The 26926-nt window shown below is 42.1% G+C and overlaps 2 protein-coding genes across 7 annotated transcripts in view; both read left to right on the top strand.

Annotated features, from left to right (window-relative positions):
* The window catches only part of gstcd (glutathione S-transferase, C-terminal domain containing), a 42471-nt gene extending 29905 nt beyond the window's left edge, over positions 1–12566 (top strand). The window contains exons 9-12 of the mRNA XM_053418931.1: positions 4869–5002; positions 7232–7262; positions 10403–10472; positions 12189–12566. Of these exons, the coding sequence (XP_053274906.1) occupies positions 4869–5002; positions 7232–7262; positions 10403–10472; positions 12189–12379 (426 nt within the window). The 3' untranslated portion in view covers positions 12380–12566. The remainder of the gene's footprint in view (positions 1–4868; positions 5003–7231; positions 7263–10402; positions 10473–12188) is intronic.
* Positions 12567–17623: 5057 nt separating this feature from the next.
* npnta (nephronectin a) overlaps positions 17624–26926 on the top strand; it is a 49468-nt gene continuing 40165 nt past the window's right edge. For 2 of the 6 annotated variants that reach the window (XM_053419123.1, XM_053419121.1), the window contains exon 1: positions 17626–18123. In XM_053419123.1, the coding sequence (XP_053275098.1) occupies positions 18050–18123 (74 nt within the window). In that variant the 5' untranslated portion in view covers positions 17626–18049. Of the gene's footprint in view, positions 18124–26926 lie in introns of all 6 variants that reach the window. The other 4 variants (XM_053419124.1, XM_053419122.1, XM_053419118.1 and 1 more) reach the window with 3 other exon arrangements.

Raw genomic sequence — 26926 nt, 5'->3', positions numbered from 1 at the left:
ATTGGATAACATTGCCTAAAGGAAGCATAAATAAAGTGAAAGGTATCAGTCCCATCACATCATCAGACGAGTGTTGGCCCACTACCTTATTATGAGGTAGATTACAAAGAAGTGTTTTATAAGCAATTTCGAGACATTGACCTTTTTTTTTCGCCGCGAGGCACAACACAACATCAATGATAATAATAAAGCCAATAATCCAGTGCTTACTGTTTCTGATGTTAGATTGAAACTGCGAAGTAAACACCTTGTTTATGCGATTTTCACCGCATAAACAATTTGTGTTATCCTCCTTTGTCCTGCAGTCAAAACTGGTGTCTGAACCTTGTTTTTCCAGCCTTAACATTAAAGAGAACAGTTCACGTTGAGAGACGTGTCATTCTTTCAAACTGTTCCAGAAGCTGAAAATGTCAACGTGCAATTAGTCTTTTCAGAGAAGCTAAGATGGATTTTTATTTCCTGTCGTGGAGTTTTTAAACAGAAGCCGTTTAGCGATGTATTTCAGTCAAGAAATGTACAGTTAGTCACTGTTTCCTCTTTATTAAATGGAAAGTGAAAAAAGGTAGTGTTAACCAGACAGTACCCAAAGGTATTCATGAGAAATATTAGTTTACTGTAAAAACATCTGCAGTCCAAAGATGCTTTTGGTTTAGCTTTTCCCAAGATCTTATTAAAGGCTTAAGGAAAGTGTAATCTTTGGAAAGGGTTTGTAATAAAAGATGAAAATGGTTCGTCAGCCAATATCAAGTTCAAGTTGAATGCTTCCATGTCACTATTTTACTGCCTAATTCATCACAGATTTTTTTTCCCACCTACATCTCTGCCAAGACGCCAGTTGTGTCTGTTTGTGTATGTTCAGCACAACTCTCCAGCTCTGCGTATGTGTTTAATTCTGCATAACTACCTGCGACAATGGAGTAAATATTTCAGTATCTTTCAAACCACACTTCAAACTCTTTGCTTAATGGGGCTAAAACAAACTCAAATTCAGCTTTGAGTAGCACTCTCCAACTGCAAGTCGAAAGAAAACCTCGCTGGTCTTATTTAAAACGCCCACCTTCATCAACACAGCTCTTGACTTCTCAAACAGATAATGACTATCAATTTAGAGCAAATAGGTCCTTAACTGTGGTTGTTTATGGGCTGTTTGAATCTCGCTCCAGCGCACAAAGACAAGTCGTTAGGATTCAAAGTGAAATACTCTAATCCCTCAGCAGACACTCTCCTGAATTCCTGTCCTCACACACGCGTCATTTTGCTTTCCCCACTCGTATCTCTATAATCACTCTTGATCGCTTTCGTTATTTATGTCTCTCAGGTCAGTGTCTTCTACCCAAACATGCCGGGGAGAATCCGTCTTCCTCATATGTGTCGTAGCCCAGTTCCAGAGAAACCAGATGTTCCAGTAGCCTTATTTTTACTCTCTCTGGAACAAACAGGAATATTTTTGAACCTGCTGTAATTAGAAATCGCTATTGTTCCAGCGTTTTCACTCCGCTGAGACCTGTTCCACTTGGCAAGAAACAAACAGCACAGATTATTCTTCTACACATTATGTTGGTGCTAATGCGCACACAAGGATTTCGTTTCACACGAAGGTTAATATTTATGTTTGAAGCAGGTGCTTATGTTTCCTCCTCGTGAGATTCACAAATCAGCATTTATGCAGCCCAATCAAGATTCCTCCCACATGATACAGATACTTCTACCTGGAGAACCAGTTTTAATCATCTTATGTATTATACCTGCTCCCATTTTTTAGTCTCATTCATTTAATCAGGCTAATTAAGTTGTGGGGCGTCTCATTCTTCTTGTTGTCTGTAGTTGCCAAAAAGTTGCCTTGTTGTCTGTAGTTGCCCATGTATTAGACTGGTATCAGGACCCGTCTGTACTTTTAACAGTTTTATTTTTCTCCAAACACGGAGTAAACAGGCCAAAGAGGCAGGATGTGTTTGATTTAATTGGATCCTGGTCTGTTATTGGTTCTGCTAGAGGGTTGTTTGTGATTGATTCTCTTAGTTGGCTTCTTAATGTTGTGGGAAGGAAATTGTACTTTCTGCTGTTGCTTTTAGCGATAGGTAAACATGGGTATTGATCAATTCCAATAAGACTTTCTTTCTGAGGTGTAATTCGAATTCTGATTCAAGGACTTTTATCTATTTCTTCTTTCTGAGACTTTAACACTGAAACTGTTTATGTCCAGTTAAATGCAGCTTTTGGATATATACACAGATTTTTGTTTTATGGTTTGGATATGTCAAATTTCTTCTACAAAAATCTGCAACAAACAAAACTACATTTTCAAAACACAACACAGCAAAGCTATGGCACCAAATCTTTGAACTGATTGTATCCCTCTCTCCTGCAGCAGTATGGTGCTGGTGTGATGGTGATTAAGTAGAACATTAGTAACCTGTATTGCAGGAACTAGTTCTGTCTCAGGTGCGCATATAGGACAGCAGAGGGATTTAATTACTTGAATAAGAGTGAATAATGAAGCCTCATTATTCCTCTGATGTGATTAGAGAGTGATACAGATTAAAGCAGCTTTTCTGTTCCTCAAAGGACAAATTAATAATAATTAACGGATGGATAGTCATCTTTCAGTTAATCTGCAGTTAAATGTTTGTGCAGGAGTAAATTCTAGCAGGCTCTGTAAGAAAACCCCTAAAAATAGGCCTGGCACACGTTGTCATCTTCAAATATGAATTTTCATTTTGTATAATTCAAAGAAATATTAGGTTGAGGCGATTCATTGTCTATAATGCTTCAATCAGAGAAAATAAGACATCTTCAGAGGGACAATGCCTTCCCTGAATGCTCCCTGCATATACTGTACTCCAAACAGCCGCTGCTAACCTTTTTTGTATTGTAATAACACCATTTCATGATAATGTCATTTATACCATATACAAGCGATTTAATGTTTCATCTATATAAACTGTAGGTGGCATCTCTAATCTTAATGTTTGCAAATGGTAATGCAGCACTATGCTATATGATATTATTCCCCCGTATTCATAGTGGCATTAAGTTGCAGTAAGTTACCCAGGAAACTGTGTTTTTGAAATATGCATGATGTCATCCTTGAGTTCATTAGCCCTTCACTGGCTATATATCATATAACGAGGAATCATTTTTCTGATAAATAAAAGCTTTAGATCGATTCTAAACCTCGACCTACTATTTCCTGATGTATCTTAGAAAATGTTTCCTACCGTGTTTTTGTCGACCCAGGCCTTAACCTTTGACGGACCGACAGTTAATCATCTGGAGATATATACACCCACACGACCATGCTTGTAGAAAATCTGCTCATGCATTGAGATATTTTTTCCGCGCACGTACACAGACGAGGGTGAAAATAATAAACCAGAATTCGCGGCGAGCAGGGTGAACCTCCTTAACGAGGATTCTGTCCTACAGCTTATAGGAATGTGTGTTATTTTTTGTTGTTAGCGTTTATCTAGCTTGAGCGGCTTTGTGTCCGTGTTAAATCAAGGCTAAAGGTTATAAAATGTAATAAGGAGTTACCATGGCATGACTAATGCACGACATTAAGTAGCTGGGTAAGAGTGATAGTGTTACTTTGTTAATTATTTTTGCTTTAGATGTGTGGGAAGTCACATCATGCAGTCTTTGATAGGGCTCCTCCTCCTAATCAGCAGGCTGATAAATGCTGGGGAAGGAAAATACAGCTTTCCCTGATGCCATGAATAAATGCGTGAGAGGAAATTAGGTGTTAAATACATGCAAGGCCATGCAGGTAATTGATGCTAATTTCTCAATTTTCCCTCTCTGGTTGTTATTTCATGTGCAGACTCACCGTGCTTAGCTTGATTTTTAAATAAATACACATCTCTCTGAAGAAGAAGAAATCATTGATCGCTTATGAACGGTCACAGAGCAGACGCATCATATTTCCACGTGTTGCTCTTCACACCGATGAAAAAGATTTATTTGCGAGTGTGGGATGTGAAATTGCACATATAAAAGACAGCAGGCTTTTTAGTTTATGCCTTTTGGTTTCTAGTGTACTTGAGAGCTTGAGGAAGAGCTCATTTAAATCTTGAGAAATGTGCCCCCCCACCCCACCCTCGTTATGAGTGGGTTAGGCCATGTTCAGAGTGTCTGTATCTCCACTAATCTCTGGAGCTGCAGCCAATCTTGGCTTAGTCCTGTCCTAACCGGCTCTGAACTTCTGCTCCGTGGCACTGCTGTCAGGGCAACATGCGGTGCCTTCAGACTCCCAGACGCCACCATGACAACTTCTTGGAAGAGGAGAATAGTGCTGCTACTCGGGTTGATTACACCGAGTCTGAGCATCTATTGTTACATCAGACGGCTGATGATGCATTTTGTTTGAGTGATAATACACACTTGAGAGGTAATCATCTCTTCTACCACTGTACTTTGTAAGACTTTGAATGTATTTCTGCAGATTTACTTTGGGGAGAGGCATGGCTGGAAAACCGAAAGGCGATAATATTCGGTCTTTTATTCTGCCGTCCAATATATAAGCACGTCATTACTAATGCATAGGTCGGTGTTCATCAGCACAGTTTACCCACTCGATGGGAATTCGTGCCTCTGCGCCTGAAGCACTAATAAATTTAGTTTGCTCTAACTCCCCGGGTCCACACCTTTGAGAGTATAGATGTATTTAATAGCAGCAGCCATTATGAAGTAATCAATTAGATTGAGTGCTTGTTCTGTGCCGCTCTGAGGTTTGGCCTTTCTGTTGAATGAAGTTGCTTTTCAAGGAAGCACACATTTTATTAGTGAAAGTTGTTGTTCTCTCTCTCTCTCTCTCTCTCTCTTTCTCCCTCTCTTACGGTCTCTCTCTCTCTCTCTCGGGTTCCCTTCAGGTGGCCCTCCATGCATGTGGCGTTGCAACGGACATGGTGATGGAGCATTGTATCCAGGCAGCAGCCGCGTTTGTCATCAGCCCCTGTTGCTATGGCTTCATTCAGAACGCAGTCAAGTTCACCTTCCCCAAGAGGTTTGTAGCTACACGCCGCACTTCGGTCCAGTGTCACCTCTCCAGGTTTCTGCCTTTTTAAAAAAAGAAGAAGGATGTGTCTGACCTTGTTGTTTTCTTGTTAGATCACTGTGCCTCTTCTCCCCGCGACTCACCCCCCCGACCCGATTTTTCCACTTTCTCTTTAGCACTCTAACATTTTCAGGCTCTTTCGCACGCTTTCACTCGCACATACAGACATTCTGTACCTCTCGTCGTTGCATTTTTTTCATCACCATTGACCTTGTGAGGCGGCAGCATCGCATTGCCTCCAATGATGAGGCCACACAGAATAAGGTTTCTCACTTGGACATTAGAGACTGACAAGGAAATCCAGTTCAAGGTGCAGACGAGAAAAAGCTGCTCTTATCAGAATTAGATTATCACACGGTATTAGTGAGAATTAACCATTCAATCTTTCAACTCTGCCAATTCTCTAAGCTTAAATATGCTGCTGTTTGAATAGAGACGGGTGGAAGAAACAACAGTGGCTCAGTAAAGTGGAAAGAGAGGGTGTATTTAAATGGTGTTGATCCTGTCGCTATAGCAGCACTCAGCACTGTAATGGCTTCACAAACGCGAAAGGCAGAATGTCGCTAAAACAACATTGGGAAGCGGTGGAGGACCAGACAAAGCTGTTGTGTAGGATTGTTGTTGTAGCAACTGAGAGACTGTGATCACAAGCAAGCGAGGGGGAGACGGGTGTAATTGTTGGGCTGATTATAGCGACTGTTGGGGCTTTAGGACTGACAGGTCTGTTTTTATTTTGGGTTTTTGTGTGAGAACATCACTCAGTGTGCGGTGGTTAAGGATTCTACAAATGTTCTTTCCAAATCAGTCGCTACCTCTTTATGGTTATTTATATCTTAACATCACAGTCACATTCCTCACTGCTGGTGTTGTTTAATGGATGAGAATCTAATTTAAAGCTTTTGCATGGCTGCATGCGCTCTATCATGGAATTCAAAGTTCCAGCTTCACATAGACCTGAGGACATTGAGAAAAAACTTTGCACAACACCTGTATTACCTGCCAGTGGGATTTGAATAGCAAGGATCACTTGTAGCTTGTATAATGTGGTATATGCGAATGCCAGTAGCAATGTACATGATGGTGAAAAGCAGTGGCATATTCTTTACAGATGCTGTATTTTCTTTCTTTCTATCGATCAGATTAAATTGTAGTTTTATAGCCTGTTTTCAGAAATTACCATTTGCCTGATTGGCCTAAACAAGCTGCATCATCATCATCTGTCCAACTTCAACTAGAGCGAGGAACGTAGAGAAAAAATAACCCTAGCTTGTAAAAGAGCCAATCAACAAAATAACTGTGCCCTGGGGAGGACCCTCAAGATGTAGTGATGATATTCAGGAGTTTTCACCAACCTAGTTTCTTCCCTCCTCACTTTTGCCAACTTGACACCTCACCTCTCCTGACACCTCATAAAATATTTATTAACGCCCAACGCAGCTGTAATGGACGAGAAGCCGTGTGTTTCTGCAGGGCAGTGTGTGCGAGGGGCCCACGCACCTGACCGTGTCAATCTCCATCTCGCTACTTTTAGTGTTTTTCCCCTCAGGTCATGTTCCAGGTACTGGTGTGGATTTTCTGCAGGTGTAGACATTCCTGGGAGTTCACAGGTTTTTTTACGAGCTGTGAGCTGCCGTCTTCATTAAGGCTCCAAGAGTTCCAGTTGAACTTAAGACGCCTCTCCATGTGATCTGACCGACCTCTGACCCTTCCTCATGTTGATTTTTAATCAGCTCTGACAATGATCTGACTTTGTTTAACCACCACAAACAAACAAACCTTGTTCTCATGTTAATGCAGGAGCCTTGTTATTATAGAAGCTCATGTTTCCCAGAGAGACTGTGTTTTAGTAGGGAGACGTGCAGGCTGTTTTTGTGTGGAGCCTTTGGTTTTACTGTATGCTATATGCATGCATGGGCTATATATGCATATGTACACACACACCACACAACACACACACACACACAGCAGGGAGGGGGTTTAAATATGCAAGACTAGATAACTGGTTTTAATGTTGTGGTTCATTTGTATATTGTCCAAGTTTGTTTTTAAAGATATTTTCTTAAAAAATGTGATTGTTAACATATGACATAGAAGTTTATAGTTTACATTTTCCTCCTATTTTGAACCCGCTGTAAATTTAACATGAAAAAATCTGCTCTTTTTTTTCTGTTTCTACAGCAAAAGGTTCAAAGAAACTCTGACTTATAAGGTAGGATTTTAAATGGGATTAAATCCCTCTGTTGCATGTATTATTCATTTGCACTGAGGCAAAATATCAAGTGCAGAATATTCAATTACAGCAAGTTTCTACAAGGATTGTGTTTAAGATTCCGTTCACTGAGCACACACACCGAAAGACGCTGTTGGCCTTTGTGGGACATGACTTTGTTCAAAACCTGGTATTCATTATCCTACGTACTTTGCTACAACACAGTGAGACACGTTTTTTACTTCTCGCTAATTGCATTATAATTGAGCTGCCTGTGCATTAACAGAGGTCTAATTGAATCAGAGGCACATGGTTTAAAAGTGAATCGCTTCACACGTCCAGACCTGAGAGCAGTGACCCAGAGAGAGGTGGAATGTTCGGTCCCAGCACGATTGTCAACACGCAGCAAACACACCAGCCACACCAGAGTCAGACAGATGTTCAGACAACCGAGAAACACACACCTGGTTGCACAAGATCATTGTATATCCATCTCTTGGTAAAGTTTAACTAGTAGCGTTTGATTTTTTTTAAGTAAGTAAATGTGAATTGGTTGCTTGAAAAACATCCATTGTGCAACTACAGTATGTAAACAGGAGGTTTATCTAGCACCAAAATTGAAACATAAAACAAAAAATCGCAGAGTAAGGGCGGTGTAGATATAATTATTCTTGCATGTGAATATTCAGAATCTGTAGGTAAGGGACAGGATTCTGCTTCTGGTTTCGGTTTGTAGTTTCACTTTGAGCAAGTTTCAGTTGCCTGCAGGTTAACAGTTTGTGTTAAGACCCAAATGCATCGGCTAATGGATTTTAAATTTATCTGCATTCAGATGCAGTTAGCTGGTGATGGGGATTAGCCAAAATTTCTGGACCCAGAACACAAACACAAAGTATCACTGCTTGTGTTTTGTGTGGAGCAACGTAACTTATGTGGACTTTAAACAGTTTGTGGCGATAAAGGCGGAGTCTTGGCCCGGATATCTGCCATCTACAACAGAAGCCCAAAATATATTGGCTGCTTCCCCCTGAGGCTTATTCGACACTAGGCGATGGGCTCTGAGATTGTAATATAATAAAACTGCATCCCTTTGTAAAAGCAGCTTTCACTGTTTTTTTTATACTTGCACACTGTGATTCTGAAATAGGGAAATACAAAACCGACTGCAACCTTTGTTTAGCTAATTTAATTAGAAGTTGGCGTTTCATTTTTCTAATTTCAATTTGGCCTGGGTTGGTTATTTTGGTTTAATATGGTCTAAAATCTCCCCAGTTACACCAACATAATTGTAATTTAAGCTACATTTATATTATGAATCAGATTATACTTAACTCACTAAGAGCTGGTGCAATCAAATTATTTTGTGCCAGCTGGGGTTTGGATTCACCGTAAATCTAAAAACCCATTAAAACGTATTTCACATGAAATTATTTGTTTGGCTTGGCATGAATACGATTTTCTATTGCTCTATTTGTTTTTTATTTACTTATTTTAATTTTATTTCATTTTACGGCATAGTAGTAAAAAATTGATGAGATCTCCGGGCCCATCACTGTCTCGGGAACAAAGTTTCCCCCAGCAGTTCCGAGAGGCCGGCTCACCCCCTCCAGTTTCCAATCCCGTATCGCTCAGCAGCACAGACGAAGCTCTGTGCTGGGGGGGGGGGGGGCATCCCGTGGTGATGTATGGGACCTGTCACTGCGCCTGGGGAGAGTTTCTGCAAAAAAGGTTTCTGCAGGTCTCCGCTGTAGCAACCTCAGGTGTTGACATATCCCGACATCAGACCACCTCGAACTTTTATTTTCTTTGGTGCTCTTGAAGAAACACATTCTTACCGATGAGGCTCGAGAACCATGTAAGATTTCATATTATTTACTAGACACTGGTAAATTGTGGTGTCTGAGCCGTGTTTGTCCAAAAGCCCAGAGAGGAAAAAGGAAACACAATTGCAAAATATCCTTTTCGGAAATAAGAAGCGAAACATGTTGTTGCTGCAGAGCTGGAAAAAATAAATCAATGTTCTGATTAAACCAGCAAATGTATTATCTGCCATTTTAAACCTGAACTCCTAATCTCCCCTGCTTGCCCGTATGGTTTTGCTTCCATCAACCATGTTTGATATATTCCCTTCGTTTGGCCTCAATACAACGTATCCCAACGTTTCCTCGTGTCTCTGCTTCCAAACCCCAGCTGGAACTCGTAGATATAAAAGCACCATCCCATTGTTTTATTGCAGGACCATAGCTGTCCTTCCCCAACTACAGTAGTTAAACAGAATGACAGCCCTTTGACAAATGGTGTATCGCCGGTATAAAGGGCTAATGGTGTGAAACATCGGTGCTCAGCTCTAAGTTTAAGCACCTGCTCTGTGGCCCTGCATTCAGCGTCAACCCCGCAGAGTGAGGGATAGAATCAATTAAAATGGAAGCAGGTTAGTAATGACTAACCGCTCTCATGAGTCACTTGTTCCATGAACCGTGGCGAGGTAAAAAACAGGAGTGAAAGAAAATTGATAGAACTAAATAAACAGGGTAAATAGCCAGGGTGTGACCTTTCTGAAGAGTTTACAGGGAACACTCTACGAAGACGTTCTACATTTCACATCAGGGAAACGGGTGAAATCTCCTTTAAACTGATCAACTGAGGATGATGTACAATGAAAATAACTGATTCCAGTCAGGAGTTTGCTAATATTAATATCCCATAATTATCACACTGAATATGAGGCCAAACATATCCCAGGTATGGGTGCTGCCATCTTGCGCTTTTGAGAGTTCCCACAGTAGTGACAGTGGAGCGGAGCTGCAGTATCGAGGTCCACGACTAATCACAGCGCTCACACACACAGACACACAAACACACACACACACACACACACACACGTACACACACACGTACACACACACCATCCACAGCTGCAAGCAGATTGAGAATACGTAGGAAAATGATGGATGAGCAGATTGGTAAAATGCTTGCATGCCTGTATGTGCATGCATAAAATTGCAAGTATTATTTCTCCCTGATAGACTTGATTGATGATTTTGCTGATTTCGCATTGACCGGATCAACCTGTGTTACTGTTAACATCAATTTCATCTGTATAATCTGTTCCTGTGCGTATTGTCTTGTCCTTGTTTCAGGAACACATGATCCTTTGCCGCTTTGCAGACCAAACTGCTGGCCAGCTCCCTCCTGACCGACGACACATAGGTACTATTTTTAACCCCATTTCTTTTCACATGTCTGGTGATAGAAATTGAAGCCTCATTGATAAAGATGTATTGTTTCTTCAGCTGTTGTTATGAAATCAGTTACTTGTTTCTAGAATGACTGAATTCTGTGATGTTGCTTCCACAGCATCGGACGTGATTTGCGAGATTCTTAAGCTTCATCCACACAAATAAATTATTGTTTTAAAAAAACAGCATTTTGATGTCAGTAATAATACCTATAGTAACACAACTAACTCACAAATCACATGGACATTCACGTACACTGGGCATGTGCGTGCTGTTGTACAGATTGAAACATCAATGGTGACAAAGAAGTATAATAAACTTCTTTTCTTGGACTGTCGAGGTGAAACTGTTGATGAGAAAATGTTCTTAGTGTTTTGGAAGACCTTGTAAACATAGCAACAGTGATGCATTAACAACTAAAACGTAGTGTTGTGAATGTAGCCTCACACTGTCACCTGACCTCACTTCTCTACGATTGCAACCGATCTAGAATTTGGAGAAGTGTGACAAATGTTAATGCAGGGATTTGTCCAGCGGGACCAAACAGCTGCAGTGAGCAGCTGCCACATCAGTTTTGTCAGAGTCAGATGGGAAGTGTTGTGTTTGAAACCTTCGGGCCTGAGCTGAAACGTCAGTGTTCAGTGTTTCATTACGTTGAGGACCCTCCTCACCCTGATAGCTCTCCATTGCCCTGTCACTCTGAAGCCTTTTCACATGTACCTGACATCACCCGTCACTGCAGCTCCTGCTCTTTATCAGTTAGCGGGGCTCAACCTCTCTCCCAAATACTTTTCTAACCGTGTTTGATCTCGTCTCTCTGCGGAGCCCGTCAGTGACTGTGACCGTCTGGCAGCACCGCAGATTACTGTGTCTGCCACCTGCTACGCAACTGCTTAACTGAAGTCTGCTTTTAAAGAAGATCCTTAGAGAACAGCAGGATACTCAGTGAGAAGAACATATGAATGAATGGGAGATAAAGGAAGCATGCACATATTCGTAAAAAAAATTTTTTAATTTACCAAGCCTGCCAAAATGGCTTCTTTCCTCCAACACTTTAACTCAACTGGAGACAGCTTGTCTCACAGGTGTTCAGCTGCGTTAAAGTCGGATCTCTGCCGAGGCGACAGGATACGATTCTCGTCATTTTCACACTCGTCGAGTCTTTCGGTGAACCCCCCGTGCCCCGAGGATGAGGACATTGTCTTCCTCAAAGAGACGTCTCACACCAGGACAGCAGCATCTCAAGGACAACGTCACTTATATCTCCTCCTCTTGAAATTTAGAGTCAAAATTGAGTTAAGCTGGACCCCTCCCTGGATTGTTTATAACTGTTGTAAAGCCTGGCACGATTCAATGTGTTATTTAATGGCACAGTGCACATGCATGGCAGTATCTGCAAACCTAAGGCTGGTTAATTCCTGGTTTAATCAATTAGAGTTAGGGTTAGAGTAACCCTAACTCTAACAAACATTTCTTATTCTACTCCACTGTGAGGACTGCTATTTATTGGTTTTTATCCTGTATTTAATTGTATATTTAACCTGGTTTAATATGGTTTTCAACGTCACGTTTGAATGTGCCTGTTTTTTTTCCCCTTCAAAATCCATGAATTGCTCCTGGGCAAATTGTTGAAATGTTTAGTTTTTATGTGATGAACAGCTGTATTTTTCTGTATCGATCTCTACAGGTAAAGAGTGCATGGGCCTGGTCGACTTGGACCGGTCGTGGGCAGCAGAGACCCACGGCTACTTGGTGCGGGTGATGACCATGGAGCCTGAAAGCTGTTCACCGAAGAACAACATGCTGGTGGGGGAGCCGCCGCAGAAGAGCGGACTGGAAGTCAGTGTGAGCCAACTGGAAGCAGTGGTGCATAACTAGGACTGAAAGCAGCAGTGAACAGCAGAGCATCGTCTGCATGGTCAGGGTTCGATAAGGTCCTCAGTGTCTGGGCTGAAAATACGACTGTTTTGTATCCAACCTCCACATTTAGTTTTTATTCACTTTTAACAAGCGTCTCGTTTTTGTAAAGTAATGGCCTCAGAAAATAAAAAGAGATGTCTGCTTATTTCTTCTGTCCTGAAAGTCAACCTATGTCAGCCTTGAGGGTAAAAGCACCGTTGCCACGATGTGTTTGACTGGATAAAAACCTCAGAGAAAAATACGACTGCAGGGGAGGTTACATCAAATATGGAAACAAACCGATGTGGGTGGATGAATCTGCAGAGTTCTGTGACCTGGATGTAGGTCCTTGTAAGTCAGCATGTGATCCTACGTGTACACAGGGACTCGGTCAGACAAAGAGAAAAAATCATTTATTCAGAAAGCTGAAGGAGACTCGCGCTGATTTCCCAGAAATAACCTCAGTCCACATCTTCTCCCCCCCCCCCTTCCGAATCTCCAGCTCAGGTGGCGAGTCACCACCACAGACCATAGAGCCACATTAACGGGGAACGTATCAAGTTGAAAAATATTGGAATTATCCTTCAAATGTGCTCAATTATAAACTGTGATCAAGCTGTCAGGGTAAACAGTAGCCATGACAATTACACGCCCACATGGTGAATTAAGTACACCATCCCTCCACATGCTGTTTCTGCGAATAGTTTGTCTGCATCCAAATGTGATGGATCCCAGCAGTCGGCTCGCTGTCGCCTCTTATTAACAGAAGAAAGAGAAACTCGGTGCTAGAAAACTCATCTGCACCTAGATGAGAGGGGAATTATCCTGATCTACCTTTCCTGTGTGTGTTTGCGAGAAACTGAGTGGGAGGAACCGGATTTAAACCCGCATCACATCGGGTGAAATATAGCATTTGTCAAGGTTCTACAGAGAAACTGATTATTCCTCATAAAGAATGGATGCGAGTATGCTATGCATCCAGTAAAACGTTCAGCAACAATGAATATTTTATGATGCCGGCGAAAAGGTCAGGGTGCTTGATTAGATGTGCAGTGTTCAGAGCCCAGTAGCTAAAAATCACACAATATGCTCTCCATTCCCAATCCTGTGCACCGTGGACGCACGATGGCCTGAGAGCTTTCATTCTCGAGGCTGAAACCGGTCATCTGTGTCTCTGTGAAAGAAAAAAAATCCTCTGTTCAGCTTTGACAGTGCGTTGCAGCTTCTTGAGAAAACTGAGCAGGTAGCTGGAGCGCCGGTTTTTCCCGCTCGCACTGTGAAGGGACAGACGAGAGGGTTGCACTCGTCTCCAGCTTTGGGCTCATCTGAATTCAGTCAGCAGAGTCAATCTATCCTGAGGTGAATGGCCACAGACACAGCTCCTTCCAACGACTGGAATTGCCTCTAAAGGAGGACGTCTGACTGCCTGTTTTCTAGCTGGTGGCTCTGCACAAGTGGATATTTCAGCAGTGCAAATAGGCGTAAAGGAGAGGGGAGAGGTAGTTGGTGGCACCCTGTAGAGCTGACATTAGAGAGGAGAACATTGAGGTGCATTTAACCTGAACACCCGGGGCCAGACAGAGACGTCACAAATGACAGGATACCTGATTGCAAATGGGCCGTTTTTTTACTAATGATCAGCTTCAGGAAGCCTCTATGAGCAGAATGTAGTGTCACCTCCACCAGGAAGGTTGTTCTCATCTGTGCTTGTTTGTTTTTTAAGCAAAAACTTATTTTTCTCCTACATTTTGTGGAGGCATTGGACTTGACCAAACAAAGAACACATTCATTTAGAATCCTCCTTGTATTGTTCTCAATATCGAGAGTATATGAAGATGAGCAATGTTTAATTTCCCACTGAGTTGCCTGGACCAGGATACCCTCCTATCTTTTGTTGCCAAAAGTTGGCCAGGTTACGATTTTACCTCAATGGAGGAGTTTTGCCAGATGTGTGCTAGAAATTCCACGTGCACCTCCACATTTTATGTATGCAGTCCGATATAGAGAGGGTGGGTAGCGGCGGAAATCAACGAGAAGACAATTATCCGATAGACGATATTGAAAATGTATGAAAATGAGCCTGAAAAACACTGCGGAGGAAGAGGGATCAGCGTATCGTTGTGGATACAGATGAGGGGGCGGATCCAGGAGGAAAGAATAATTCATGGATCTTGTTGGAAGAAATCCGTCATGTTTAGGGGACTGATATTCATGAACGTGTGCAATTTGGTGCAGATCCAAATAAAAATGCACATCTAGTGAATTTAAATGAGGTTTCATAAGGGGACTGTTGGGCCTTGGGGGAGCTTTGTGCTTGACTGAGAACCGTTCTAGCTCATGGTGTAATCAACTGGTTTAAGTTACCAACATGTGAGCTGAACCTGAAACAAAGGTTTTCAACATGTATAGTAAAATGTCATTTAACCAGCGGTTGTGTAATTGTTGATAAAATAATCGTCACTTAGAACTTGGACTAACGCTTTACCTTTTCTTGCACTCTTCGAGTTTTTCCGATGCAGCTCTGAACTCCACAATCTGCTGCAGCAGAGAACGTCTACCAGGAAATGACGCCGCTTTCATTGTTAATTAACTTCACTTTTTAATTGTGATTAAAAATCTGCTCTGCTTGATGTTCTGCTCGACAGTTTTCAGCTTCATTACCCTGGCTGGCATTTACGGCCGTTTGCGTGCAGCAGCTCGTCGCCGTGCATCTGAGGTTCCTCTCTGCTGATTTGAAATTCTCCCATTTTGACAATCTGTGATTATCAGTTTATTTTTCCTGGCTTGTTTTAACAGGCGCTGGTATAAAGGACGAGTGGAGATGAAATGGCTCCGAGCTGCCCCTTCCAATTATCTGAAATATCAGGCTTGCTCTTTCATTATTTCCATTTAACAGGCATTATCACCGCCGTGTTTCATTTGACTTGCATTCATTAATTTTCCAAATAAACAATGTTGAGAAATAATTATGGGATTCCCAGAATAACAACAATCATTATGCACACACTTCCTCTCCGGTTGCTTACAGCCGGTCCCAGCTGCTGTTGTTTTGCGCCCCCTAATAATCTTGTAATCTGTTCCCAGACGCTTCTCATCTTTCTTGCCACATCAGACGTCACCTTTACATAAGATTACCACGCTTTTATTCAAATATTTTCCATTTATTTTACGCTTTTGTTTTCTGTAGCTCATTTTCCCTCCGGAGGTCAATGGCCAATTAATTCATTTTTACCTGGGTTTAAGTTGCGCTAATCTTTCAAGGACTCCCAATAGAAATCAACAGTTGCTTTGAATTCTAAATAAAATAACTTTATTTCACCTTTGAACCTCAGCAGATTGAAAAAAAACAAGTTGGCCGTGTGAGATGAATGGATTGAATGTCAGCGAGGCTAATGTATTTTTGTGTTTTGGGTGAACGGACTCTTTAAACCTTTATCAGACTCCAGCTTTCAACAACATATGAATATTGTCGGTAATGAGGCGTGATTCTGTTGATCTGCAGAACCCATAACTCATTTTGAAAAGCGATAAGTCATCACTGAATCACGTTGTTCCAGTTCCGTCTCTGTGAAAAATAACGTGATTAATGGTGTAATTATACACAACCTGCGTTTCTCCGATCGCTTGCTTCTGGAGACGTCGAACCTCGGTGCCGCCGTGCAGATTCATCAAAACGGGTGACGGGGCGTAACAAGGCGCTGTCATGTATCAAACAGCAGCGGTGACTGGGAACTCCGGCCTGTTCACGGTCCAGCAGTACATCAAACCTCACACTCATTCATCTCCTGCTCCATTACTGAAAATGATGATGTTTGGTTACATGTTACATATTTTCCTCACTTCTCTCCTTTATTTCCACCGAGTCCTCGTGCGAGAGCAGTATTTTCCCGCCTTGGATTCTGGAGTCTAAATGGCTGAGGGAGGTCTTTGTGATTGTGCCACAGGAAGTAGAATTCACCAGAGCTGTGAAGTGCTGATCAGTGGTGTGCAGTAAATGGTGTTGATGACCACTCAACGCTCTTTACAGTACACTTCTTGCTATTCACTCATCCCCACACAGATTCATGCACGTCATTCAGTTCCTCTATGAGCTGCATTTTATCACACATCACTCATAACACTCACAAATTGGTTCAGTACATTTTGGTTTCAGTTTTGTAACTTTGGCAGGCAGAATGCGTGACTGGGATCCAACTGCCGACTTCCTGGTTTCCGGTTTACTTTGTTACTGTACTTTACTACATTGTTCATGTGTATGTTCTTTACTGGAGGGGATTTGTGTTCAGGTATTTTACACTTTCCCCCACATATCTGGTCTTTCTACTCCAGTAAATGCTTACATTTTAGTTCGTTAAATGTTCAAGTTTTTTTTTTATATATGTTTTTTAAGTTAACGATAATGAGTGGGAAACTGGTCCATTGATCCAGAGCAGGTAGGTAACACCACACCCAGTCTTCTGCAGCAGCAGCATCACTGTTGAAGAAATGTGGAAAAGGCCATAATAACGATGTAGGAGACAGTTGCATTAGGGAAATAGTATACACTCTGTAAGTACTTTTATTTATATTACTTTAAGTATATTTAAAAGCAAGTACTGACTTTTACTCAAGGAGAGAAATGAAAGTATACTATTGACAGTATTTAAACTTTTTAATGTTGGAGTACTTTCTTCTCCATTGGTGCTGATCAGGACTCAGACATAAAATAATCACCCTGACTGATGAATCAGAGTGATAAAGCATCAAGTGTTCAAACTGTGTGTTGTTTAATTTGAAATGTTAATTACAAGCAGTTAGATTAACATCTTTACACAAAGACAAACTATTTGACACACAAGCAGAGACACGCTGTCTGCCGCTGTAATCTCTACATCAATAATTATTCCAATCAGAAGTTTTATTTACAATCTCCCCTCAGCTCTCCAACAAAACCCTGTGGGTTTAATCACGTGCTCTTGGAACCTCTCATTAGCTTTATTGTGCGATGCTCCTCTGTTTGTCCTCTTCAAATTCAAGCCCCAGTAATTCCCACCTGCATTGTCTTACGTGCGTGTGCGAGCACATCCACCTGGGTGGCCGCTGCCCCCGCGTGCCTCGGCAGGCTGCGCGTGGAACCGAGGCGCTCGCGGAGTGTTTGCGCTTATCCTCGCAGCTGCCGTGTGCGGGGTCGTGAGGCGATGCGTTAAAAGTCCCTGGAGAGCCGGCGGCTGGAGATCAGGCGCTGCTGTCGCTGAACGGAGGCGAGACGAGGTGCGACCGCAGTGGGGGAGCAGCTGGGGAGGGAGGCCGCGCACTGAACTTACGAGCAGAGGAGAGAGAGGGAGCTGTGCGCGCTCTTGTTCCCCGAGGAGTCCGACCCGCTCCTCATCCACATGCGCACACACACACACACACACACACACACATACACACTCTCTCACACTCCCACACGCGCTCACTGGGGTCACTCTTCTTCCAGGCAGCGGACTGGTTTGTCTCCACCGCACATGCACAGTGTGACCAGCGGACCTTTCCAACCTGTGCGCTTCAAGCGTGCGTCCAAGGAAGAAACTCTGCCGATCGCTGGTTTCCCTCCGCGGTCCTCCCTCCAGCCGGTGCTCGTGGATTACGGAGAATAACGAGCGGCGTGGACTCGTGACTGTCGGAACCATGGAATTATGGATAAAGTTGTCGGTGTTGTTGTGCTGCTGCTGCTTCGGAGCGAGTGCGGACTTTGACGGCAGGTAATGGCTCATGGTTCACTGGCTGCGAAAGACGCTGCCTTTAAGAAATAACGCTGAATTTGACCGAGAGCCTTTTCTGATATTAACCTTGTTTTTCCCTGCAACAACAGTGCCTCTGATTTAAATACCGGACTTGAACTAAACGAATCTTTTAAGACCTCCAAACTGTGCCTTAGTTCCTATTTAATATACACAATATGTGCTCATATACAGAGTCTGATTAGTGGCATCTTTATCTCTCTCTCCAACTTTATGCAAAACAGATGTTATCAAACTGCATCCAGCGCATTTGGGTTTCTGGCGCCTCAGAGCGCACGGCACACAGGAGCCGTGTGTGCGTGTTTTGTGCGTGTTTAATGTTTACGTGTGGAAACCTCACATACGCTCCCCCGTCTTGCTCAAACGGCAGACAGATTATGAAGTGATGTGACAGCCCGCTGCCCGGTGCTTCATGTTCAAACACGAATCCGATGAAGTATGTGGAGACAGAGGTGCGGAGACGCGCGAGACCCCGAAGAATGTCCAAGATCTGCTTACAGGCTGCATCTGAGTTGAAGGTTCTAAAGGGAAGGATGATTCTGGGCGCTTTATTTACAACCATATATTATAATTAAGTCCCAAACAAGTATTTTTAAAACACCTTTAAAATTGTTTATGTATCATGCTTTTTTATTTTGTTAGACCGTAGACCTTTAGAGTTACGTAACATGAAAACCACCTCTTGTTGTGAGTTGTGTTATTTTGTGATGGATTAGACTTCAGATTGAGACTGAAGTCCACCCAACCAGTGAGAGAGTTACTCGGATTCCTGTTCTGTCAACTCTCCTTCATCTGCATCAGAGGAAACCGCTTGTTCTCTATTCTTCCCCATGGATCTCTGTCAGACAGGCTGAGTCCTGCAGCCGGCTCCCCTCTCTTGTTCTTCCATCTTCAAATGAATTAATAAACTTTGAAGACTGTGATGGTAATTGCTATTGAAATACTGTGCACGCATTGAAAAGAAAAAGCCCTTCCAGACTCCCAGCCATTCCACCTGCTTGTTGACAGACTCTGACACGTTCCCTCCTCGGCCTCTTTAAACCCAGTTTGCTGCTGTGATGCGAACTGTGGTTAAAGAAGGGATTTGGAAATCAAAGGTTTCAACAAGAGGACAACGTGTCTCGGTGAGAGAGCGTGAAGCAGGAGAGGGCAGACGCTAACACAGAGCAGAACATTAGAGTTAAGCGTTTGCTGGCACATGTGTAATTGTTATTTAGGACATTTTTCACCGTGGCTAATGTCTGTGTGACAGGACGCAGCCTGATGAGAAGTGTAGGGCCTCAAGTTTTATTTCACGCTTTGCCTTTGTGTAATGATCATTTACTTTAACCAAGCAGCAGCATATTGTACATTATTAACATTCCTGCTGATGGAGTGGCTTGTCACCGTGGCCATAATTTGCCAATTTTTATGGGTATAAACTCGCCCGGCCCCGAGACTGTGCTTCAATATTAATTCATTGAGAGAATATCCCCTGAGCCCGAGCACAAGCAAGAAAGCCATTTATTTCCGAGTCTCCCTCACTTATTGCCTTTTAGAGAGCGTTCCTAACAGGCTTATTCATCTCGCCCTGAAGGGTCCTTCACGGGCATCATTGGCAAGATGATTTTGTTCTCCCATGGCTTCACATAATTTGCTTTCCTGCAAATCTGTGCCTAAGAGCATTGTGCAGTCGTTGAAGATGTTGTTGTTGCCAGTTTTTAGTCCCAACCAAGGACTGAAGGACGCAGATTTACTGTCATGTAGCAAAGAAGATGTTTTTTTGTTTTTTTTCCAAAACAAAAGACAAAACACATACAGTAGACCAGAGGATCTGCTTCCCAAGTGATGTCACTAAACTGTTAAGCCCAACGCAGCCAAGCAGCACATACCAGACCTCCTCAGTAATAAGCCAAAGTCGTGGACTGGTGCCAGGTAATGTTGGCGTTGTAAAACCAGACCCACTTTTTAGCCTTTGAGAATGAGAGTGCTAAAACCCTGAGTCACATTTTAATGGTATGAAGTAGTTTGAGATAAAAAAATTTAAAACACATTTATAGTTTTCTACTCAGACAAGATTCGTAAGGATTCTGCAGGTGAACAAGAAGTGAAGTCCCCACTGACTTTCCTATTGAGAAACATGCAGTAAGGAAGACTTGCCTCTAGACACCAGCAGCTGACTCCCAGATCAATGCAGAGAAGTCTTGTTGATCGAAGTATGTATGTGTAACTAACGTATACAGGCAAAGACATGCTCTATAGAAAGACAGACAGAGAGAGATTGCCACACAAGAAACTGTGCGACCAGACACTTGCCAATTCAATACGAGTCTATGTTAATAATGAGCCACAGTGAATTCTACGGTAATTTGTCAAGCTGCAGTCAGAGGGGTTGTAGAGCGGAGTCGCTGCCCAGCAGCTGCACACAGACATGCCAAGCAATCAGGGATGCAACCAACAATTATTTTCAGTATTGATTATCTCATTTCTGACAGATTTCTCCCATGTTAATGGTTTTGTTTTCTCCAACTAAAGGCCAATTCATGCTTCAGTGTGGCAGCTGCGCCGTATGTAGCCTACTCACAGGGCCAGGCATTCATAGTTGTGCAGAGCTGTGGTCCGGTTTCTGGTCCGCTTATTTACAACTTCTCTGGCGTCTCTGTTTGCTTCTGAACAATGGTGATTGCCAGGAAAATATACAGAGACTTCACCACGCACGAGAAGAATACAAATAATATTTATATCTCAGGTTGAAAAAGAGGTGTCATACACGTGGAACACAAAGATGATGAAGAAGATTCGAGAGCTTTTGACGAAAAGGGCAAATGCCAGTGTTGATGTTCAGGAAACAAAAGCATGTGATATTACACGTCCTGCATCCTGCATGATGCTCTTTACCCAGACATCACTCCTCACCTGAACGCACTTCCTGTTATATTAAACGTGTCTTATCAGGACAATCTGCTTCTGTGTTTTTGAAAGGGCCAATTCCGGAGAAAGTCTCGTCCCAATAGTTTATCTCTGAAAACGACTTAAGTTACAGAGAAAAGCAGCAAATCCTCAAATCTGTATAATCTGTAAATACATTACATTAACTATATTTCTAAGAATTTACTGCACCATATATGTGATTGAGGTTAGCATAGTCCAATATGATATCTTGGGTATCATTGCATTGAAAATGTTCAGTGGCAGAAAATGAAGTCACAAAACTCAAATTCCTCCATTAGAAACACACAAGTTGTATTTTTTGGTCGGGTTGCTGTTGCACCGTGTTACATCATACTGGTGTAATATCTTCCTTGCCATTCAGTTTTCACTGTGTCTTCTTGTAAGACATATTTAGATTAAACAGGCCAGCTGATTGCTCAGTTCAAGTCTTTACCTCTTGTATGGCTGCTCGATTATGGAAAAAATCGTAATTACGATTATTTTTGGAAAATATTGAAATCCCGATTATTCAAACGATTACTTTTGAGTTTGAAAACATGATGCATTTATTCAGTATTTCTCTCCAAAAAAACACTTTGCAAATGAGAACTTTGAAATTTCCTCACATTATTAAAGTGTCCCCATCTGCCCCCCCACTACAAGCACTACATTGTGTGGTGCTGCTCCTCGTTGGATTCTTCGAATCCGAAGTGTTCCCACAAGAGACGTTTTTCTATCCTTTTTGTCAGTAGGATTTCCTACTGACAATCCTACTGCCAGTCCCCCAAAGTTGAATGCTTTAGGGGAAGGACTGAATTGCGCATGTAATTTCAGAAAACCGTTTCAACTCGATTATATTAGTTTGGAGATCGTTTGACCCAAAGATCGAAATCACGATTAAAATGAGATTAATTGGACAGCCCTAACCTCTTGTATCGGTCAATATCCCACACGGTGCTGTGCATTTTAATTCATTTTTGCAGTCTTGGAAGCCTGCTAGTAGATCTGGCAGTGTGCGGTGCAGCTGAACTGGTTCATTAAGACAGCAGACACCTTCTGTCTCCACAGGCTCATATCTTCTGCTGAGATCTGCAGGTCGCAGCACGTCGCTCACCCAAGATGCTACAAGTCAAGCAATCAAAATCTGTGGGTGTTTGTGAGAAAGCTACGTTCGGCTGTCATGCTTTGCATGCTTCAGTACGGCTTCATGCATGGATGATAGATTGATAGATTGAATTATCATCGCTCTGAATGAGGACTGTTCCTTCATAGTTCTGATTAGCATGCTACACCCCACACTGCTCCCCGGTGAGCGATGGACTGACTGCTCCTCACTGTCAGGCAGAGGAGATGGGCCAGCTCTATATCCGTAGTAAAACAATGGATGAAGGATGGTTTCCCCCACTGTGGATATCCACCTCTCAGGTTCTGCAGGAAGAACCTTGGCTGTGCTTGAAGAGAGGTGTCACGCAGCGTGCATGAAGGGTGATAATTATCTGCCTGAGTTCCCTCAAGGCGTTGTGCAATTTAGGACGATTATTCTGAGCCTCAGGGTAATAAATATACTGTAAACTTCAATTTGATATATTGGCTTCCCTTTCAGTGGAATATCACTGAGGACAAGTTACAGCTGAAAAAAAGCAGCTTTGTTGGTGCAGTGTCATCGTAACTTCCCTTGTTGATTGAGATAAGTTGTAATTTTCAAACACTTACTGTTCCAACAACTGAAAAAAAGCCACTTGACATAGTTGCAGGGTTGACGTGATGAAACTGCCATCGCAGAAATAACATTAAATCCTCAGTTTCAAGTTGAGAGCGTGTTGCCGTGCACAACTGCTGCAGGGTAAATTCCGCATGAAGAAGACTGAAATAAGCACTGAGAACATGAAACCTGATTCCATATTCACTTTCTGTGTGCCTGTGTGTGTGTGTTAATGTATTATTGTGTGAGAAAATGTTTGACTCAATAATCCAGAGTCTGTTGCATCTCATGAGGTTCCTGTTTCCACACAGACACTCCCCCGCCCACCGTCCTGTGGGAGCCTTCAGGAGTTCAAACCCTTGCTCTGCTCTGAGTCAGTCATATCTCATGCCCTTTTAACCCGCACGTGTTGAGAAAACCAGAAATATGCTTTTATGAAAAAATTTAAACTCCTCTAGGTAAAATACAAATATTAACTCCACCACATTTACTATTTTATTATTATTATTTCCTCCTGCTTTACATTTCAATGCCAAGTTAGGCCATTTCTTGGTTCCATAATGAGGCAGCCTGTTCTGTCTGTTCAGATAATAATAATGGTTTTACATTTCAATGGCCTCGATATATATAGTGGATCAAAAAAGACATGGTTGTAACTAGTAGTCAATTTTAATCTTTCTCAATGTGCCGACTAACCACAGAAATAATTCCCTTAGCGAAGTGCAACTGTTGTTGTCTTCTTCATCCCAAAAGTGAAGCCAAAGCGTTTTGGTCACCCCCTGGTGGCTAGCTGTAGTATAGGTCATAAATCCTGCCTCCTCCTTGTCACTGGAAGGGACATGGACCAGACTAAAAAGTCCACATCAAATACATTTGATTATAGTTTCTGTCACTTAGTTTGTTTGTATCATGCTGCTGTTTTTTGAAGGGCTCAGTTTTATAAAACAAACTATCCGTCAAATAGCTATTGTGATTCATTGCTATTTGATTGAACAGCAAATAGATGAACTAAACAATAGGTATAGAAATAAGGATTTTCCTTCACTTTACTACCCCAGTGGAACAAGACAGCTACTTTGGCAAGTGATATTAAGTTGAAGCTAATTAGCTGCAAACACTGCCTCTGAACAACGTCTGGCAAACACCGCCGCTAGATGTGATTTTCAAAGCAACTTGTGGCATCAGATAAACCTCAAGGGGCTGAGAGAAGGAGAGGTGACCGAACAACAATCATGTTAGTCTGACAATTTGCTATTCAACCAAAAACTTCTGCACAAACAAAAGAAAGCGGATTTCTAGATGGGGAAATCAAGGAACCAGTAGTGTGATTAACACCATTGAATACCTGTCTGAGAAGCTACTACTAGTATACGTTTTTATACAGGCATTCTCTTATGAATGCCATTCTCTTATGAATGCCTGGGTTAAAATGTATTTGATTTAAAATCCAGTACGTGAAGACGAAAACCTTCATTTATGAGCACTAACGTTCTTGCCTGGAAAAAATATCAATTGTCGTGGCAATTCTGCAATCGCACTCTGACAAACAGGAACAAGACCGAAATCTTTACAGTATTGTCACACTTTGTAGCATGATACACAAAAGAAAGGTTGGTTTGTAATATGCACACAGATGGGAAGCTGTTCTTTCTACGTCTGGCTGTTCTTTCTACGTCTGGCTCCTTCCTCCCCCTCCGGTTGAGGTTGTTTCGAAGCCAAGGGGCAGGATCCACTGATGACGTCGAGGCAGAAATGCCTTAGTTTAGGCAATCAGGCCAACATTCATTCAGTTGTACAGGATACAGCACGATCAAGCTTACATTGTATAGGATTCAATCATAATCAATCAGGGGGAAATTAACATGATTTCACTGTGCATGATCAAAGTGTTGCTTTTCCCTAACACCAGTTAACGCTCACTCTTATAGCCGCTGTGCTGTTGTATTCTGCGGTTGCATGTGAAGCTTTCCTCTGGGGCTGAGGTGATCATTTAGTAATGTCATATGTTTATTCAGAGGAAGGTGCGGCCGTTGGGTTGAATGGGAGCAGGTGCACCCCACAGCCGCATGAACTCTTCCCACTTGATGCCTCCGTGCGCTGAGATGGTAATTACCTTATGCACACCAATGAATAAATTCAAGAGCGTGGACGAGAAAGTCAGCTTCCAGTCACCAGATTTAAATGTCAATAAAAATGGGAGAGTGTCAGATGTTCCTGAATGTGTCAGCTCCCAGTGAAGAGCTGTTTGCCACATGCAGAGAGGTTCTTGATTTGTTTTATGTGACTAGTGTAGAGTATGGAGGGACAGTGGGTTACTATGCGTGTGTGTAGATATTGAGAATAAACATCTTTTCTCTTCTGTCGTGCCCTGACCTTTCGTATCGTTAATTTCCTTTCTTTACCTCTCCCATTGTTTCCGTTCTGATCTTATCATATTGTATCCTTTTCATTTCCCCTAGCCTTTACGTTCCTATCCAATCCTTTCTTTTCCTTTTCCATTTTTAATTTTCCTTTCTTTTCTCATCCATTCCTCTCTTATCGTATCGTATTGTACTGTATTGTATTGTATCAAATTGCTTCCGTTCCTCTTGTTTCCCTTCCTTTCCCTTCCTATACTTTTGTTTTTCTTTCCTTTCCTTTCCTTTCATATTGAATCGTATTTTAACGTATCGTATCATACCGTATCCTTTCCTTTCCTGTCCTTTCCCTTCCTATATTTCCATTACCCATCCTTTCCTTTCCTTTCTCATCGAATAGTCTTGCATTGTATCGTATCATACCATATCCTTTCCTTCCAACTCCTTTACTTTCCTTTCCCTTCCTTTCCTATTGTGCCCTTTCCTTTCCTGTCCTATGGGCTTGCAGTCTGTCCCTGCCTGACTGCGTCCCAGCAGACAAACATTTTCCCTGGATCTGCCACTCTCACTTAGCATCCATCGGGTTTATTTCCAATGTGTTGATTGGCAGCGGGGGCAAGCATTAGCATTTCCTCATCTTGGCATTGAGACACTAACTAGGCAGGGATAGCGGCAAAGGATGTGCCTTGAATACTGAGCGTGAACCTCACTCTCACATTCAGGCACACAAGAAGGCTTCTTTTGTGTAAAGGAGGTATTTCAAGAAGAACCTCTTTGTTTTGGAAGTGGATTACAGTGTTTGCAGCACCTCTGTGAAGCTTCAAATCTGCATAGTCAGTTTAGGGCATTCAGTTTTCATATACTGGACTTACTCAGTGATCCCTGCAAAACTCTTGTGTCCTCAAGACCTTTTATAATGATAAAAAGAGATAAAGAGAAAGCATAGTCTCGGCGCTTAAGGAGATAGATAGTTTTCTTTATTGTACTGTAGGAAAAGTCACCCCGCACAGTCTCTCCTCGCTTCAGATTCATTTATTATTTGCTAGATTTTAGGTAACATCACAGAGCCTGGCGCCCAAAGTATGCAGCTTGGATTTTCATCAGTATCCTTAAATGGACTCATTCCTTCACCCCTTTCTCTCTATAAATATGTGGTGAGCCTGGGTACAGATAAAAAGGTAATCCACATGCACTGTCTGCCAAGAAGCTATTCCCTGCTCTGAGCTGAACAGAACATGGTGTAACAAAAACATCCAGCTGTAATTTCTCTAAGAGGAATTTCAGTGTTGGGGGAAGTAACTTATGTCTGTATGAAACTAATACAAAGCAGTTTACTCTGTCGTAGGGACGATAGATATTATCTACCACTGTCATCAAATTGTATGGTTACTGTAACAAATACTCTCTATTAAATGGTAAAATACGTATTTTCAGGGGCCCCAGGCAGTGAATGACTTGTAATCTGTTCCACAAGCCTGTTATGAAATCATAAAACTGTAATGGGATATTTTCATTATTTACTGATAATATAAAAATATCGTTACTGTATTGTAGCCCTATTTTCTCTTTCATGTACATTGCATGTGACAGAATTAAGGTTCTACTGAAAAACTTGACTCATATGGATTAACCATCTGTGGCCCCCACCATCCATCTTTAAACAAAAATTAAATCTATAAAGAAAGAAAACATTTCATGTTTACAGTTGATGTTCTTCTTTTCTCTCTACAGCAGAAGAATGAAATGAATCATGGGGAAACTTTTAAGCCGCTCCCCAAACCACTTTGAAAAGACC

This window comes from Pleuronectes platessa, chromosome 3 (assembly GCF_947347685.1).
Source record: "Pleuronectes platessa chromosome 3, fPlePla1.1, whole genome shotgun sequence".
NCBI lineage: Eukaryota > Metazoa > Chordata > Actinopteri > Pleuronectiformes > Pleuronectidae > Pleuronectes > Pleuronectes platessa.
Note: the sequence above shows the minus strand (reverse complement) of the source record. Positions and strands in the feature narration are given on the sequence as shown.